A 19,388-nucleotide genomic window follows, 5' to 3' on the forward strand; every position below is an offset into this window, starting at 1 on the left:
TTTTTCTCAGAAAAATAAAAATCGACCTGCCTTTTGACCCAGCAATTCCACTGCTAGGATTATATCCTAAGAATCCTAAAACATCAATATCAAAGAACCTATGCACCACAATGTTCATAGCAGCACAATTTACAATAGCCAAGAGTTGGAAGCAACCTAGGTGCCCATCAGTAAATGAATGGATCCAAAAATTGTGGTACATATACACAATGGAATTCTATGCTGCAGAGAGAAAGAAGGAGCTACTACCCTTTGCAACAACATGGATGGAACTGGAAAGCATTATGCTGAGTGAAATAGGCCAGGTGCTGAAAGACAAATACCATATGATCTCACCTTTAACAGGAAGCTAAACAACAAAACAAACAAGTAAGCAGAAAAAAAAAACCCAAAAAACAAAGACACTGAAATAGAGAACAAGGGGATAGTGACCAGAGGGGGAGAAGGAAGGGAAGTTAAGGGGAAAAAGGGGGGAGGGATTTGGAGGAACAAATAGGAAGGACACAGGGACGAGAACTAAGGGGGGGAGGAAATGGGAGGGGGGGGGGGAGCAAGGGGCAGGGGAGGCTGGGATGGGAAAAATAGACAAAAAATTGTACTTGAAAAATAACTAAATAAAATTAAAAAAAAAGTATTATACATACTTTTTAAATCACAAGTCTGTGATTTTAAGACAAATTTTTAAAAGTCTAATTTCATATTTCAAATTTTTCTAGTGATTAATATCACTGCTAGGCATAAGTTCCTAAGTTTGTTTTATATTGTAATGAGTAATAAAAATCAAATAAAATATTAATGAGAAAACTAAAAAAAAAAAAAAAAGAACTACTAATATGGATTATGTCTTTATTCCACAAAATACCCAACAAAGTAAGTAATGTAACTTCATTCCACATTGCACAGTTGTAGAAACTGGGCTTCTGAAAAATTAAGAGACTTGGCCTTGGTCATGTGTCTATAATGTGGCAAACTTGGGTAAATGTACTGTATAAATTATCTCCTCTTCTCTCCAGGCCTCTGGTACTCAGAACTCCTTTGCATTTAGTTGTTGTTTTTAAATCTACTCATGTTAATCTTTCACTTGGAATGTCTTGATTTTGCTTCCTGCTTTCTATTTTCCTTAGTTCAGACCAATATTTCTTACCTAGATTGTAATAGCTAGACTCTTACTTTATCTCTCAGATTTCAGTCCCTTTATTTTCAGTCTCTCTTTTACACTGCCAGTAGACCTAGCTTTCTCGAATAGGAATTATTACAGAACTGCATTATTGAAAAAAACATTGCCTATAGCAGTGGTCTTAAAAGGTTGTTTTGATTAGGTTCCACTTATAGGTGAGATCATGTGGTTTATTGGCTTATTTCACTTAGCATAATGCTTTCCAGATTCATCCATGCTGTTGCAAAGGGTATGAGCTTCTTCTTTCCTTCTGCTTCATAGTATTCCATCATTTAAAAGTACCATAGTTTTTTTGTCCACTCATTTACTGGTGGGCATTTAGGTTGCTTCCAGCACTTGGCTATTGTAAATTATGCTGCTATGAACATGTGGGTGCATAGGTTCTTTTGCATTGGTGTTTTGGAATTCTTGTGTATAATTCAGCAGTGCTATTGCTGGGTCAAAAGGCAGGCAAAATATAACCAGAAACATTGAAATAAAGAACAAACTGACAGTAATCAGAGGGGAGGAGGGAGAGGATAATTGGGGAAGGTTCATCAAAGAGCATGTATAAAGGACACGTGGACAAAGCCAAAAGGGGGTAGGTTAAAGGGTGGGAGGTAGGGATGGGTGGGGAGGGGGCCATGGTGAGGTGAAAATGGAGACAATTGTACTTGAACAACAACAAAAAATAAATTTAAAGGAAAAAAATGTTGTTTGTGGAATCAGCAGCATCTCCCAGAATCTTGTTAAAAATGCAAATCCTTAGGCCTCATTCCAAACCTACTGAATCAAAAACTCAAAGGTTAGTAGAGCCCAGTTTGTTAAGACATACCATCCAGGTGGTTCCAGTGCTTGTTAAAGTTGGAGAACCTCTGGCCTACTTCATAGAGCTCTAAGGCCATAGGGTGCCACTGAAACCCTGACTTCCTTTTCTTCCGTGTTCCTGCCACTACCTTCTCCCCTTCTGTCCTACCCCATTATTCACTTGATCATGTTTCAATTCCATTCTCTCAACAGCCACCAACATGTATCTCTGTTCTAAGCACTGTAAAATAGCAAAACAATCCAGCTCCTAAATGGCTCATTGGCTTGGGGCTTGGGTGCTTCAGCTACCCACCCCATCTGGAGTTAGGAATAGATGTTGCCATTTTAAGCCACAGGTCTCTGTCACTGCATCTCCTTCCTGGTGAACTCCTATGTCTTTCATGGCTCATTCTCCAATGTCCCTTTTCCTCGAATTACCCAGAGGGCTAACCCCAGTTTCCCAGAGCACCCACTTGTTATTTATCTCATGGTGGCGCCAGCATCTGTTTATCTGTCCCTGGAATACAGGTTTCGTGACGGAAGAGCTTTCTCTCATCTTTGTATAGCCAGCATTATGATCATGGTGAAAAAATCCAGTTCACATCAGAATCACCTGGGAGCGTTTTAAAACTACCCCAGTGCCTACAGAAGCAGAATCTTACAAATCTGTATTTTTAAAAATCCCCACATCATACTTGAATCATTGCCCAATGTCTTGCACAGAGCAGATATTTAGCCAATACTTCTTTACTAAGTCCGATCAATGACTTAGCAAGGCTGCCTGGAGAACATCTTTGCCTCCCCCTCAGCTGGTTTCTCCAGCTTTGCTTTTTCTCTTCTTTTGATTTCAGTTTCCATTTCCTTTAACTTGGACGTACATGCACAACGAAGAGCAGTAATCACAGTTAAAGTCAAATTTTTGTTTAAATGCATTAAAGTACTGACTTAATCTCTGACATCTGAAGGTTAATATATAGTCTCATCAGTAACCTCGAACTCGGATTACCTGTGAAATAATCCCTAAAATGTCTTACTCACAATATGTCCGTGACTGATCATAGAATAGTTACCTTTATTATCCTCTAAAGTTGTTTGTGAGATTTTAAACTGACTCACCTGCTGCAGCCAAGTGAGCTTAACTCAGCACCCCGCGAGGGGCGGGGTGGCCATGGCCTGAGCTGTTACCTGAGATGACTGTCGGGGATGCCCCAGTGAAGCACGAATGGGGAAGTCCCCAGGGCGGGCGCAATCTGCAGCTGTAGACAAGAAATCGAAACTCAGCTGTTGAAACCGCTGCCCCTGGTCTTTGGAATCGCATCTCGAGACTCGCTAAGCAACCCAGCCCGAAACCCCCTACGGCTGCGGCAGCGGGGTCCCAGCTGGCTCTGAACCATGTACACTCGCAGTAGGCTGTTGGGATCCGGGCTCGGCTCCTCCTCCTCCTCCCGCCCGGCCCAGGACGCCTCTGGACAGCATCGAGAGGGGGACCAGCTGCAAGGCCCTAGGCAAAGTTTGGAGGCGACTTCAGAGAGCCCTTCTCGGGAGAGACTGGAGCACACAGGCCAGAGACTGTAAGTTTTCACAAGAGGTGTTGGAGGAAGGGGGCCGGGAAGAGCAGGATCCTAGATCCCCTGACATATTGACTGACACCTTCTTGATCGTTAGAGTTTGAAACCGCCTTAGCTCAAGCAAAAGACACAAATTGAATGTGCTGGTCTGCGGTTCTTTACATACTGAACTGTTAAGTCCCCATTTCTTTCAAGGTCACTAGTCTCCTGATTCTGGTGACTGGCTACAGGTTTGAAAGATGTGGGTGTGGAAAGACTGCCATGGCTTCTTACTAATTTCCAAGTATCTTCAGAACTCATACTCTAACAAGCATGAACATTTTTTCCTTCCTGTATTAAAATTTGGTACCCTAAATGGTATCTCCACATTAGCTGCTAGGTAAGGGTGAAGAGGGCAAGTGCTACCGCGGTAGATCCAAATGCTGCCTCTCAACAAAACTCCCAAATAAAGTAGCCACCAGGACCAGAGGAATAGACCAAGAGAGGAAGTGAGTGCAGTTTCCTGTCCCTGATGGTAAGTGCTCTTCATTGGAACAGACTGATACTTTTACTCTTGATCTCTGTTCTAGGACTACACTTGGTATTTATTTATTATGCAAAATGTCAGTGGTTCTCTCTTTCTGCCTCATGAAATGAGGTTCTATACCTCCACAGTATGGTTTGTAAAGACATTATTGCTTGTGAATTAGGTCTGACCAAATGGTGTCATTTATAGTTCCCCTTTTCATCAACTTCTAGTTGGGTGAAAGACAAATGCTGGTTGCTAAGAAACAGTACATAACCTTATGACCAATAAACAGATTTTCTTTCATCTCTTAACTTTTGGGAGAATTCGTAGGTAGCAGTCACTTAATATTATTCAGTTTTGGGTTAATTTTAGTTGAGGTAGATAATCTAGGTGATTTCAATGCAAGATTGCTGCATTTCCCCTGCAGAATAAGAGGTATCATACCATAACAGAAGCTCATTAATTTCAATTTCATTTTCTGATGGAAAATTAAGGAAAAGGAGAGATAAAATTCAGTGTTTAACAGTTAGACTTAATTTGTTCACTCTTAATATGAGCTTAATTATATGATGAGGGGTTGGAATTTGACCTTGTTTTGTGTATATACTTCCACGTATTCATTAGGTAAGCCTCATTTTGGGCATAAGAGCATCGGCTTTCATGCCAGGCAGACTTGGGTTCAAGTTCTGATTGTGCCATTATTCACTCCATGAACTTCAACAAGGTGTTTAGCTACTTTATGCCTCAGTTTGTCACTACTTAAAATGAGTTAACACTAACCTCTCAGTGTTTCTTATTTAGTATGTGTGTGCATGTTTGTGTATATACATGGATATTTTGCTGGATATTTGCATCATTTTATTGGATATTTGCTTTGTATGTTTATGCACAAAGCAAATAAATATTTAGTGAAATATTGGGTGCTGATGGCCTTAAATTCATTGAATGTGTTTATTGACCAAGTACTGTGCTGTGACCCTGAAGTGGAGTGTTCGTGCCTTGTAAAAACATACTGATTTAAAATACTTACATATAAATATAAAGACATCTTAAGACAGTTTCTTAAAATAATTTCTGAGGATCATTACCTAATATGCTACAAAGCAAAGCTGAATTCTTGGCTATGTTTGGATTTAAATAATTATAAGTATTTACTAATTCATATTGGTTTTCAAATTATTTTTAGCTGATGGTTTTTGTCCCTAAATATCATAAGCTATCTACACAGACTTAAAGAGAAAAAAGCTCCCACAAATTTCTGATCCAAAATAATCTTTTGCCTTTTCTTTCAATATTTCCCTTGTTTGTAAACACATTATTCATATCTAGATAACTAAGGCTAAGACGTGGGGTTTTCTGGAAGGGATTTTTTTTACCTCACTGTATATAATTCCTAGGAATAGGCTCTTGCCTACGATCATAATATAGGTGGAATATTCAGATACTTGTCTATAACCATTCCTGGATCCTTTTGATGCTGTTTGGAGGAAATCAAAATACATTCTGAAAAGGAACCCACAGTGTAGAATTTTACTAAACAGTTACCTTTAACATAATGCCCATACAAATTCAGTTTACCTTAATGTATTTGCAGCCTACTTTACACTTAGAACTTCAGAGACTTAAAGATGAGCAGTAATAATAGCAAATACATGTCATGCTTCGTATGTGAAAGTGCATGACGTGTATTAAATCTTTCAATCCTTACAACAACCCTGTAATATAAGAGAGGATCTTTACCTATGAATATTTAAAATATAGGGACAAAAAACTACTCGACAAAATATAAGCTTGTATGAGGCTTACTGTGTAATTGATGGGACAGACAGTTATCAGATAATTACATACATAACTCTTTATATGCATTATAAAGGAAATCCATGGCCAGAGCTAGTCTTGGGAGCAAGAAAGGCTATCCTAAGAAGTGATGTTTCATCCACCAGTCCACAGGATAATTAGGAGTTTGGGCTTTTTTTTTTTTTCCACAAATGTCATTCCAACACTAAGCAACTACAATTCAGTTCTGACTCTAACAACTCAGAGTTCTCACAGGTGCCCCAAGTTAAGGGTTTGTTCCCCTAAGTCTTTTCCCACTTTAGGAGCAAGCCACAAGTGGGGTCCCCAGGATATTCACATTTCTGCCCAGCTGATGACAAATTTGGAGTTTCCATGACTTCTGTACACCTCTAGATTCAGTAATTTACTAGAATGAATTACAGAACTATGGAGACCACTATACTTAAGATTACAGTTTTACTTTAAAGTATATAACTCAGGAAAAGTCAGATGAGAGTCATAGGGCAAAATATAGGGGGATATTGTACAGCTCTGTAGATGGGTGGTCAGTTTCCTAGCATCTTGACGTGCTCACCAATTTGTAAGTTCCCCAAACCTCAATGTTCAAGAATATATTTAACAAAATTTTATTATTTATTTTTATTTTTGATAGTTTATTTTTATTGTAACCCTCTAATCACATGGTTGGTTTTTGTGACAAATAGCTCCCGTCCTGAAGCATCCTAGAGCCTCCCACCTGGAGTCATCTGTTGCATTAGCATATAATCCAGGCTTTTTATTACTTGGAATTACAATGATTTCTATGCTGGGAAACAGGAACAAAGGCTGGGTATTTATTTTTATTATACCACAGGAGTTTAAGTAGCTTCTCTCATAACCAGGGAAGCTTGCTACTCAGATCTCCTTCAAAAGAACTTACTTCGAGGGGCATAGTCAATTGATGGCCTCAGCTATCACTTTTGGATCCATGACTTTGGGTTGAGAGTATACTAATTCTGTACTCTTCCCAGCCAGTGTCTGAGCAGTCCAGGGTACTAATGCCAGCTGAGTTCTGCCTGTGTGGAACTCCTTTACTGGTCAGTATTTGCCAGAAGACTCCCCATTGACCTACCCAAGACTTGCTCAGAACTGTATAGCAGCAGTCTGAAGCTCCTCCTTCTCAATCTCCATATGCTCTCTCCTTTCATACGTATTAGACCTGCTCACATTCTCAAAGCTTTCCTTGACTACTCCTGCCTGTTCCCCTTTTATCCTTTACAGGCATTTCCCCAGTAAATCTCTTCTGTGCCTAATTCCACCTAGATGTCTGCTTCTTGGAGAGCCCAAACTGACACAGCCTTTAAGATGCACTATACCCCTGACCACAGCAGCTTAGACACTATGTCTGTTGGAGCGTTCTATATGTGTGCTGGGGAAACCCACTCCTTTGTCTCACTTCCTTCTTTTGAGCTCAGGAGACATTCCCTAGCTTTCTTATTCTAACTTCAATACTTGCCATAGCTCATTGTGCTACTGAAAAGGAAATAATCCTGATAACTAGTTATTTTCCTTCCTTTCATCCTCAAACTCTCAAAGAGTGAAGGCAGATTAAATGTGTTACTAGACAGGGGCCTGGCTGTTAGCAAATCTGCCTAGGGCCAGCAGGTAGTATGTGGGTTCTTGACTTTGTGCAGGAAAGATTTCAGAGCATGAGTCCAGGTGATTATGAGGGTATATTTATTGAAGCTGGAGACACTGAAACAAGGAAGGGCTTAGGATAGGAGAAGCAAGAGGAGAGAGCCTAGACTGGGCTGCCTTAACTCACTAGGAAGTCAGAGATAAGGGGACCTTGAGGACAGGGTCAGGGGATTAGCCTGGGATGAGCTGCTGCTGCTCATTGCTCCCCTGGTTGCAAGTCTTATGGGAATTCTTAGAGTTTAGGAGATGCTGTGCTCGGGTGGCGGGGGGTGGGGAAGAAGAGAGGGAAGAGGGAAAGGGAATGGCACAGGCTGTTCCCCAGAGGGGGAGTGGAAGCTGGGTCCATTGTCTTAGGGCTTTTATCTCTCTCTTGCAGGTGGGAATCTTAGGGGAGGTCTCAGGGAAGGTTTCTGCAGAATATTTATCAGTTTTCCAGATGTGCTTTTTCAGGGCTGTGGTCTTTACTGTGCCATGGCAGAGGTTCTTCAGTCATTATAGTTGGTTCTGATGTCACCCACCAGTTCTTTTTGCTTTTCTGACCCTGGAGCTAAAATACAACTGAGACCTAAATGTTATCTATAGGGAGGTGACCTTCTGCATCTGACTGTAAATTGCTCAGCCAGTTTGTTCATGTATTTGTCTCAGTTTCTCCATTCCACTTATCCTAACTTACTGGCCTGTCTCAAAGGATGGATTAGTAAGACAACTTATTAATGGCCAATCCCTGGTTTTTCTTTCTTTTCCCTTCAAATAGCACTGTGGCACATTAGTATTAAATATTTTATAAATATAAATTGGGGTAGAATGTGATATATATGATAACAGTGATTAAGTTGTAGTATCACTCTAATTTTTATAAACATCACTGTTTAATAATTGATATGCACATTCTTTTTTTAAATTTATTTTATTGGTTATGCTATTATAGTTGCCCTATTTCTCTCCCTTTATTCTCCTCTGCCCTGCATACTGCCTCCCACCTGCATTCCCCCACTTTAGTTCAAGTCCATGGGTTATATATATAAGTTCTTTGGCTTCTCCATTTCCTACACTATTCTTAACATCCCCCTGTCTATTTTCTACCTACTAATTATGTTACCTATTCGCTGTACCTTTTACCCCTCTATCCTTCTCCCACTGTCCCCTGCTGAATGCCTTCTAGGTGATCTCCATTTCTGTGATTCTGTTCCTGTTCTAGTTTTTGCTTGGTTTGTTTTTGTTTTTTGGTTTTAGGTTAGATTATTAATAGTTGTGAGTTTGTTATAATTTTGTTGTTCATATTTTTATCTTCTTTTTCTTAAATAAGTCCTTTTAACATTTCATATAATAAAAGCTTGGTGATGGTGAACTCCTTTAATCTGACCTTATCTGGGAAGCACTTTATCTGTCCTTCCATTCTAAATACAGCTTTGCTGGGTAGAGTAGTTTTGGATGTAGGTCCTTGCCTTTCATGACTTTGAATACTTCTTTCCCAGCCCCATGTTGTCTTCAAGTTTTCTTTAGAAAAATGAGCTGAGAGTCTTATGGGACCTTCATTGTAAGTAAATATCTCCTTTTCTCTTGTTGCCTTTAAGATTCTCCCCTCTTTAATCTTGGGTAATGTAATTATGATGTGCCTTGGTGTGTTGCTCCTTGAGTCCAACTTCTTTGGGTCTCTCTGTGCTTCCTGGACTTCCTGGAAGTCTATTTCACTTGCCAGATTAGGATTGGGGAAGTTCTCCTGATTCATTATTTTTTCAAATAAGTTTTTAATTTCTTGCTCTTCCTCTTCTTCTGGAACCCCTATATTCAGATGTTGGAATGTTTAAAGTTATCTTGGAGGTTCCTAAGCCTCTCATATTTTTGGATTCTTGTTTTTTGTTTGCTTCTGGTTGACTACTTATTTCTTTTTTCTGGTCCAAATCATTAATTTGAGTCCTGGTTTCATTCTGATCACCATTGGTTCCCTGAATATTTTTCTTTATTTCACTTTTCATAGCCTTCCTTTTGTCCTCTATTTTGCAGCCATACTCAACCAGTTCTGTGAGCATCCTGATTACCAGTTTTTTTTTAAAGATTTTTAAAATTTATCTTTAGAGGGGAAGGGAAGGAGAGAGGAGGAGAAACATCAATGTATGGTTGCCTTTTGTGCATCCCCTGCTGGGAACTGGCCTGAAGGGAACCGGCCTGCAACCCAGGCATGTGATCTGACTGGGAATCAAACCGTGATTGTCTGGTTTGCAGGCCCGCGCTCAATCCACTGAGCTACACCAGCCAGGTGATTACCAGTGTTTTGAACCGTGCATCTGATAGGTTGCATATCTCTTTATCATTTAGTTGCATTTTTTTCTGGAGCTTTGATCTACTCGTTCATTTGGGCAGTTTTTTTTTTTTTTTTTGTCTTGGCATGCCTGTTATGTAGTAAGGGATGGAGCCTTAGGTATTCATTAGGGCAGGGCAATCCACTTCACTGTATTGTGGCGCTATATGTGGGGAAGTGGTCTGAGAGGGAACAGTGCTGCTTGTTCAGCTCTCTGCTGGCTTTCAGTCACTCCTGCCACTACCCACAAGCAAATTGGGCCCTTCTAATTCTGATTCCAAGGTGGATAGTTTTGTGTACACTCTAGGACTTTGTGGGTGTCTCCAATGAACTCTTTTGTGAGGCTGGGAGTTTCTCTTGCAGACTGAACCCTCACAGGATTTTTCATTCAGAGGCTTTGAGGCTGTATTTCCCTGAGCTGGAATCCTTGGTTGGGTGGTCTGTCTTGCTCCCCAGTTGTGGGACTACCCAGTACACAAGCCACTGCCTTGCCCAGTCTGCCAGTCACCACCTTGCCTGCCCAGTCCTCTAGCTGCTGCCTTGCTGGGAGTCCTCTCCACCCCAGCTGCCTGTCTTCACCCCTCCTATGGGTCTGGATGAATGTTTCTTCTTTAATTCCTTGGTTGTCAGACTTACACACAGTTCAATTTGCTCTCAGTTCTGGTTGTTTTTTGTTTTTAAATTTGTTGTTGTCCTTCTTTTGGTTATGGGAGGAGGTACAGGGTGTCTCCCTACACCTCTATCTTGGCTGGAATTTTCGATCTGTATATTCTGAACCCTGAAGTATAATTTCTTATGTCTGAAAGAGGTGATCAAAAACAACTCATTGACTCACCTTGTTTGAATCCATACTAACCACATAAAAAATAGTCTTAAACTATTCTTTTTTTTAAATTTTATTTATTTATCTTTAGAGGGGAAGGGAAGGAAAGAGGGAGAGAAATATCAATGTATGGTTGCTTCTCATGGGTCCCCTGCTGGGAACTGGCCTGCAACCCAGGCATGTGCCCTGACTGGGAATCGAACCGCAGTTGTTTGGTCTGCAGGCCCACGCTCAATCCACTGAGCTACACCAGCCAGGGCTTAAACTATTCTTAAACAGAATGCAAGTTTCTAAAAACTTATGAGAGCCAATAAGAACTGCTTTTACTATTTACAATTTCTTCTTCACTGCAATGCTTGAGATTTCTTTTTTGTTTCTTATGTGACTGTGAGAAAATAAGCTTTGCCTATAGATACCAAATGGCATGAAAGCATCAGGCTATTATTCATCCCTAGACATGGAGAACTGAATAATGCCAAAGTTCCTTTTAGTGCTATGAAATCATAATACACAGGGAGAGAATAACCTGTGATGGATTCTAATGAGTACTCACTCTTTTTGATTACTCAATATCCATGGCTATTCATGAGGGGACTATTTAACCCAATCTCCAGGCAAGACTCATAAGTAGTTAGGAAGTTTGTAAAAATAATATGCAGTATTTAACAGATACCATTTAATGAATTTCTAACTTTATGATAACGATATGGCTTAATGTGCTGGGTAGGTTCTTCAATGAGTATCAGTTTCCACCACTAAACTAATCAGTAGAGCTTTCCCCAGTTGACTTATTTTTGAAGTGAGAAGTATAATGAAGCATTGCAATATTCTGATAGCATTAAGTGAATTAGTTGTGATCTGAAATAGTTAAACTGAGAGACTAAAACCAAAATAACAATCCCAATAACTGGAACTTTTATGTCTGGAACTGAACCCTGTGCTAGACCTTGTGCTAAGCATATTACATACTTTGTTAAATTTTGTCTTCATGATAAAGACACTGTTACTTTATAGATAAAGAAACTGAGTCTTGAGAGATAAAATGATTTCCTGAGGTCTCAGAACTAGTACTCAAACCCCAGTCTGTCCACCACAGCCGGGACCTGGATGTGATGCAGAGGTGCAGGAAGGCGTGAAGTGCAACTAGCTAGGTTCCTGTCAGTTGTCATCTTTTCATATCAAGAAAATAGAACTTCTATAGGCTAGTGGTACTGTAGACACTGTAATGTGATATTTGTTTATAGCTTTAAAATGATTTGTATAGAGAAGTAGCTTGTAAGAACAAAGTTTCTGTGGGAATCTTTGCTATATGTAACACAGTCCTGACATTTTCCCTTCTTATTCATTAAGAATATATTTTCCACTAGTGGGTTACCACTTACAGTTTTAAAATCACAGTTCTAGGCATGGCAGAAGAGGTTATTGGAGTGAATGGAAAGAAGAGATATTTCAGTTTGATTAGAACACATTTATCTTGCTGTTTATGCAGAAGGGCAGAGATTATGGTCCTGCTTTGAATAAATTTCCCTGTTCTTCACTAGATTCCAGTATGATATAAATCTGCAGCCTGCTAGATCTTGGGGAGTAATCATTTTTGTTCAAATACAATATCATAAAAATTGAGCGAGCATTTCTCAAAAAGCCTTTGATAGCTGAAACAGTGAAACACTAAATCAACAGGATGATGAAAGCTCCCAAACACCTAATACCTGTAATAATCAGTAGACACATAGCAGAAATGAGAAATAAAAGAAACTTAGTTCAATTACACAGTAAGGTTACTTACTTCAAAGTCAGTACAGTGCTGTAAAGTTATACATATTGTTAAGGTTAATTGCATCTATTCAGATTGTATTTGAATCTGAAACAAAAGCTTACCAGGAAAAATATCAAAGGGAAAAGAGTGCATTGGAAGGTTCTCTTCTATATCAGAGAATCAATCAGTGATAGTTCCTTTGTTCTGTAATGTTTGTAATCTCCCCCCGCCAAATATGAACACTTAAAAGGCAATCCATTAAAGGCTTGTAGGAAATTGGAAGGCATTTACCATCATTAAAATTCAAGGGCTAATATTACCCAGTGATTGTTTTACTATGGAACAACTGACTATGGAAATCATGTGCTACCTGATTTTGTAAAAAAATGTGAGGCCCCAAGTTTTTGCTTTAAATATTTTCTCACTTAAAAATTTTTGGAATATTTTTTCTTGCTTGTATAAGTGAAGTTATATCTGCTTGTGATAAACACTCAGACACTAAAAAATAATATAGAGAGAGTCCCCTGTAATTCCAGTCCTTAGAAATAAAACTGAAGTGTTCAAATAGTTTGATCTAAAGACATTTTTATTTTTAATGTGTAGGTTGTGCTCTTTGACTCTCTATGCCAAGTAGAAAGTCTTAGGGCCATTATATCCTTTGATTTCTACTGACAATAGAAGGTGACAGGTAGAAGATATGTGCTCTTTCTAATCTTTATTTTAAAATGCGATTGCTCTCTATCATATAGGCAGATACTGTTTTTCATGTTGGCTTATTATTTATTTGCACAAGGAGACAACTTTAATTCTAACAATGGAATCTTGGATAACATCTACCATGTGTCACTCTTTCCAAAACGTTTAACCTAACCAATGTTTAATTGTGAGAGAAAGCATAATTTATCAAATTCAGATTATAAGTTATTCTGTAAATTCTGTAAGACAATTTACTTGATGTATTAATCAAGGTTCTTCAGCAGAAGGGAAATATAGATTTGTATAAGTATAAATATATATTTAAATATATTTATATATACACATATACACACACATGCACACACACACATGATTTATTGTAAGGTGTTGACTCTCACGAGTGTGGAGGCTGAGAAGTCCCCTAATCTGCCATCTGCATGCTGAAGACCTAGGAAGCTGGGTGGTGTTGCTTGAAGGCCTGAAAATCCAGAGAACCTATGGTGTAGATTCTACCCAAGTCTCAGGGCCTAAGAACCTGGAGCACTGAGGGCAGGTGAAGATTGCTGTCCCAGCTCAACAGGCAGAGTGATTTCAATCTTTCTTTGTCTTTGTTTTTTTTTTCCTATTCATGAAGTTCCTCAGTGGATTGGATGATGCCCATGTACACTAGAGAAAGGTACCTGCTTTACTCACTTTATTGATTTAAATGGTACTATCTTCCAGAAATACCCTCACACAGACACATCCAGAATTAATGTTTAACCATATATTTGGGCATCAAGTGGCACAGTTAAGTTGGCACAATATTAGTCATCATGCCTGTACTCTTCAAAAATGTCATTCATGAAAGGAAAAAATTCAAGGAAACTGATTAGATTATAGGCGTCTAAACAGACATGTCAGATCATTGGAGTGTGTGATCCGTGATTGGATCCAGGGTGAGGCAGGGACAGGGAAGAATATAAAAAAATTGGAGCAAGTTAGAAATTTCAATATAGATGGAATATTAGACAATATCATATTAATATTAAATTCCTTGGGATATTGTTGTTGATTGAAGTAGAAGAATGTCTTTGCCCCGGGAGATGCATCCTGACTCTGTGGCAGACTTTCACAGGACTCAGAAGACATTGAGAAGAGGAGAGAGAAAAAGCAATTGTGACAAAATGTTAACAACTGGTAACTTCAGGTAAATAGTGTATGGGTTTCATTTTACACAATATTTTAGTTTTCTCACAGGCTTAAAATTTAAAATAAAAAGTTATGGAAACCTAATTTAGATAATATTCTAAAATTCATGATTCCTCTCCCTTTTTTTTCTTCTCATTATTCCTTTGGAATGTGGAGAGGTTAAAAGAAGGCTTGTCAAAGGAATTGTATATTTAAAATTTGTGCAGTTTACCCTGGGCTCAGAGCCATGCTATTTTTATAGGGGAAAACTACTTAGTAATTTCTAATGATGTATTATTTATCAATACCATTTTGTTCAGTGATTTTTGTTACTTCTGGGATACAGAACAAACAAAAAATTAGGAACCAGGATGTAGATGTGAAAGGGAAGAGCCAGAACCAGGGATGTAAAATAATAACCTGAAAAACTAAATTACACACATCATGAAAGAAGATGCAGCAAAGGATGTAGTCACAGCCTGAAAAAGGACACGTGCTACTGACTCAGGATTAGGTTCTATTACTCTATGAATAATAGAAGTCTATAATATTATGTCTGTTATATATAATTATTATAAGTCCATATGATAAAATAGATATCTTCAAATGAGTGTCTTAATAGATGGCTTTATTTACCTGCTTTTTTCCTATAAATAAGTCTGTAAGTAGATAGTTTAGGGCTGATACAGAACAAATAGTGGGCAACCATAATAGAACATTTATTTCCAAGCATTGTTCTAGTTTAAGAATTGAGGGGTGTTAAGCATAAGAGCAGAAATTAATTATATGATCAAATTGTCTCTGGATTTTGGAAATGGGATATCTAAAGAAAATTTAAATGTCCACATTCCTGTTCAGAGTACTAATTTTAGAAGACAGAGGTTTCTTCTGGATATTGTTTTGTGCAAAGCTTTATGTTTTACAATTTGTATATCCTGCAAGGTTGTTTATAATAGTGAACAATTGAAACATGGCAAAGTGAGTAATTATATTATGATGCATCTATGTTGTGGAATATTATAAAGCCATTTAATATTAAGCTTGTTACATGTGTAATTGGGAACATAATTTATAAGTAAAAGTAAGATATAAAATTGAATTAAGATATAATTGCAACTGTGTAATAATATGCGCAAAATATAGAGTGGGCAGAAATATTCCCAAATAAAACTGTAGTTGTGATCTCTGAGGGGTGGGATTTTGAGTGACTTTTAAATGTTTTAAAAATAATTTTATGCATTTTCAGTGAGAATATGTGTCTTTTAAAATCAGAAATAAACAATGAATATCATGTTAAAATGTCCTATACAGAGATTTAGATATAATTTCCTATATCTTGCACTTCTGATTTTTTTCTTTTAAGTTGCATATAAACTTGAGGAGCTTTGCTTAAGATGTGTGTACATAATTAGATCAGAGCCTATTAATAATAATTTCAGGCTTTTATGCAAATGTCAATTTCTTTATTATTTAGCCTTTCTTAATTAGAATGTTAATCCTAAATAATCTGTTGTTGGAAAAGACCATGTTCCTTGGGATTCTTTCACTCTTACATGACTTACTGGGTGTGCCAAGACTCACTACTTGACCATTCTTTTTTTCTCTTTTTTTTAAATTTATTTTTTATTGATTATGCCATTACAGTTGTTCTATTCCCCTCTTCATTCCCCTCCACCCTACCTCCTGTCCCCACCATTACCCGCCTTTAGTTTATGACCATGTGTCTCAAGTCCTTTAGATTCTATATTTCCCATACTGTTCTTGCCCCCCCATCTATTTTCTATCTACTGTCTATGCTACTTATTTTCTGTACCTTCTCCCCCCTTCTCCTCCTCCCACTCCCCTGTTGCTAACCCTCCTTGAGATCTTCATTTCTATGTTTCCACTCCAGATCTAGCTGTCCTTTTAGTTTGCTTTTGTTTTAGGTATGGTTGTTAATAACTGTGAGTTTGTTGTCCTTTCACTGTTCATGTTTTTTTTAACTTCTTCTTCTTAGATAAGTCCCTTTAACATTTCATATAATAAGGGCTTGGTGATGATGAACTCCTTGAATTTGATCTTATCTGAGAAGCACTTTATCTGTCCTTCCATTTTAAATGAAAGTTTTGCTGGATAGAGCAATCTTGGTTGTAGGTCTTTAGATTTCATGACTTGGAATACCTCTTTCCAGCCCCTTCTTGCCTGTAAGGTCTCTTTTGAGAAATCCGCTGACAGTCTGATGGGAACTCCTTTGTAGGTGACTGTCCCCTTATCTCTTGCTGCTTCTAGGATTCTCTCCTTCATTTTAATCTTGGCTAATATAATGATGATGTGCCTTGGTGTGTTCCTTCTTGGGTCCAACTTCTTTGGGACTCTCTGAGCTTCCTGGATTTCCTGGAAGTCTATTTCCTTTGCCAGATTGGGGAAATTCTCCTTTATTATTTGTTCAAATAAGTTTTTCCACTGGTGGCTGTTCCTTCCCCCCTTCTGATACCTCTATAATTCAGATGTTGGAGCGTTTAAAGATGTCCTGGAGGTTCCTAAGACTCTCCTCATTTTTTTGAATTCTTGCTTCTTCACTCTTTTCTGTTTGGCCATTATTTGCTTTCTTCTGGTCCACTCCATTGATTTGAGTCCCAGTTTCCTTTTCATCACTATTGGTTTCCTGTGCAATTCCATTCATTTCAATTAGTTTCGCCTTCATATGTTTCTCTAATTTGTGGCAATAATCAACCAGTTCTGTGAGGATCCTGATGACCAGTGTTTTAAACTGTGTGTCTGAGAGTTTTGCTATTTCTTCATCGCTTAGATTTATAGGCTCTGGGGCTTTGAGATCTTCTTGAGCCGTTTTTGGTCTGTTCACGCCCATTAAGTACAAGGAGCGGAGCCTTGGACTCCCAGGTCGCTGGGTTGTGATGCTGTGTGTGAGGGCGTGGTCAAGGCGGGGAAATGGTGGCCCCCTCTGCTGTTTTATGCCTCTGTGTGAGGAGCAGAGCCTTAGGTGGTTCACCAGGGCAGGGCCACTTAGGTCATAGGGTTATTATGCTGTATGTGGAGGTGGGGTCAGAGCGGGGAAATGGCAGTGCCCTCTGCTGCTGCTTGCCACTGGGGCTGCTGGCTCTCGTCCAATTGTCCAATTGCCCACTCCCTCACTTGTCTATCCACACACAAATGCGCGACCACAATCAACCCACAGCCCTGCTCCCTCACTGTTTCCCCTCGGTTGCTTGCTGAGTTGCCCACTAGGTCCAACTCTGCGCCTGGATTCCGCGTTCCTGAGTCTGTCTGACTGAGTTTTCCTGTGCAACCCTGCTCCGCCAGCTGCTGGTTTCACCCCTCTTACTGGTCAGGCTGAAGAATTTGTTGTTATCAGACTTCCAAAAAGTTCAATTTTCTGTGTTCTGGCTGTGTTTTCTATTGATAATATTTAGTTGTCTCTAAACTTGGTTGTGTGAGGAAGCACATCGTCTCCACCTATGCCTCCATCTTGTTGACCATTCTTTAACCTGGAAATTTTTTCAGGGCTGTCATATAGCTGGGAACTTAGAATGATGAGGTACGCTCTCCCCCAGGACAAAGACCAGTCTTGCTTTCTACCTGCCATGAAAAGAGTAGGTCCCCCAACTCAGTGTTCCCCTGCTGCAATGTAGCCACAATGTGCAGTGTTGCCCCATAAGACTTGGAGACAGAGATAACTGTAAATATGCTGACGCTCATGCTGCCTGATATGTCCTGAGTAAAGGCAGTCCTTTGTTTCTGACCCAGTGTCTTATAACTTCTGTCAGCATCCATGAAAGAGTAACAGACTAAGATTAGTTTCTTGGGTTAAGGTTTGCTTCTAAGTAGGTCAAATCAAATCCCAGACATGTATCTCTATACTCTGAAAATATAAACAACTTCTTATTTTTACTGAGGAAGCAAGTTTATGCATTTTGCAAGTATATCTACTAGTCAGTCCCCATTTCTACTTCCATCTTTGACGTTTGACATCTTAAAGATGATGAATCTCTAAATATTGTATTTCATATACATTCTTTGTATCTTTAGAGTTAATCCTTCTTGCTTTCTTTTTTCATAGATTTTATTATTTGTGTGTGTGTATGTGTGTGTGTTAAGTGAAGAAATTTTACCTTGTTCAGGTCTACCCTGTAAGGTTATGCAGCTTGGTAACTGCACAGACTTGTCTGGCTAAGGCGGTAATTTGGAGCTGAAACACAGTTGACCCTTAAACAAAATGTGATTGGAATCCCAATCCCCCAAGTAGTCAAAAATCCATAGCTAACTCATTAGTCTACAGTCAGCCCTGTGCATTCACAGATTCAACTAATCATGGATCAAAAACAATATTTTCAGCTTTCCTCTGTCATGGAGATGGCGCTTGACCCAGTAGGTTAAATATTGAGAAGTGTGTCTGCTGGGTCATATAAGCAGCATCTCAGACATGTCAAAAAGATGCTTTGGTCTCTAAAATAAGGAGAGAAAAAGCTCAAGAGAGGTGTTCTGAAGAAGTTCAAGATTCTCCCCAATGTTTCAAGGAGCCTGAAATCCTTATGGTAGTATAATGTCAGAAATAAATTCTGCACTGGAAGAATGACTAATGGCTTACTATAATAATATGCCTTTTATGAAGAATGCAAAATGGGATACATGAAGGAAAGGGAAGAATTCAGAAAAACTGAAATTCCTACCATGAAAAGGTGACAGAAGTTTCCAGCAAACTGCTCCGGCCCGCGGAGCAATCAACTGGGGCTCGACCACCTACCTAGAACAAATGAGTTGGGGGGACAAGAGGCGCGAAGAATGGCAGCAAGACAAAAGATTCTGATCAAGCTGCAAACTTTATTTTTCCGAACTGGGTATATATATAGGGGGGGGAGGGAGAGGAAGGAGATTAGGTTGCTTGCTATTGGCTAGCTTGAGACAAAGAAGGGCCCGCTTATTGATTACTTGGGTGCAACTGGTACACGTGGACACCTCATGTGCCTGTAGCTGATTGGCTTGGGGAGCGCATGCACACCTCATGTGCCTGTAGCCGATTGGCTTTGTGGAGCGCACAGGTTCCTGTAATCAATGCAATGTTTTTAGCTAGAAGCCAGGTGTAAGGTTCCCAACAGCAAACATGTAGGCAAATATTCAAATGATACTCAGTAAC

The 19,388-nt window shown here is 39.1% G+C and overlaps 1 protein-coding gene across 5 annotated transcripts in view; it reads left to right on the plus strand.

Moving 5' to 3' along the window:
• Positions 1-3,229: 3,229 nt before the first annotated feature.
• Positions 3,230-19,388, plus strand: part of EPSTI1 (epithelial stromal interaction 1) — a 132,848-nt gene continuing 116,689 nt past the window's right edge. For 3 of the 5 annotated variants that reach the window (XM_053665445.1, XM_053665446.1, XM_053665449.1), the window contains exons 1-2: positions 3,230-3,534; positions 13,722-13,763. In XM_053665445.1, coding sequence (XP_053521420.1) covers positions 3,356-3,534; positions 13,722-13,763 — 221 coding nt within the window. In that variant the 5' untranslated portion in view covers positions 3,230-3,355. The remainder of the gene's footprint in view (positions 3,535-13,721; positions 13,764-19,388) is intronic. The other 2 variants (XM_053665447.1, XM_053665448.1) reach the window with 1 other exon arrangement.

The sequence above is a fragment of the Artibeus jamaicensis genome, unplaced genomic scaffold (assembly GCF_021234435.1).
Source record: "Artibeus jamaicensis isolate MK-2021 breed Jamaican fruit bat unplaced genomic scaffold, CSHL_Jam_final contig_414, whole genome shotgun sequence".
Classification (NCBI taxonomy): domain Eukaryota; kingdom Metazoa; phylum Chordata; class Mammalia; order Chiroptera; family Phyllostomidae; genus Artibeus; species Artibeus jamaicensis.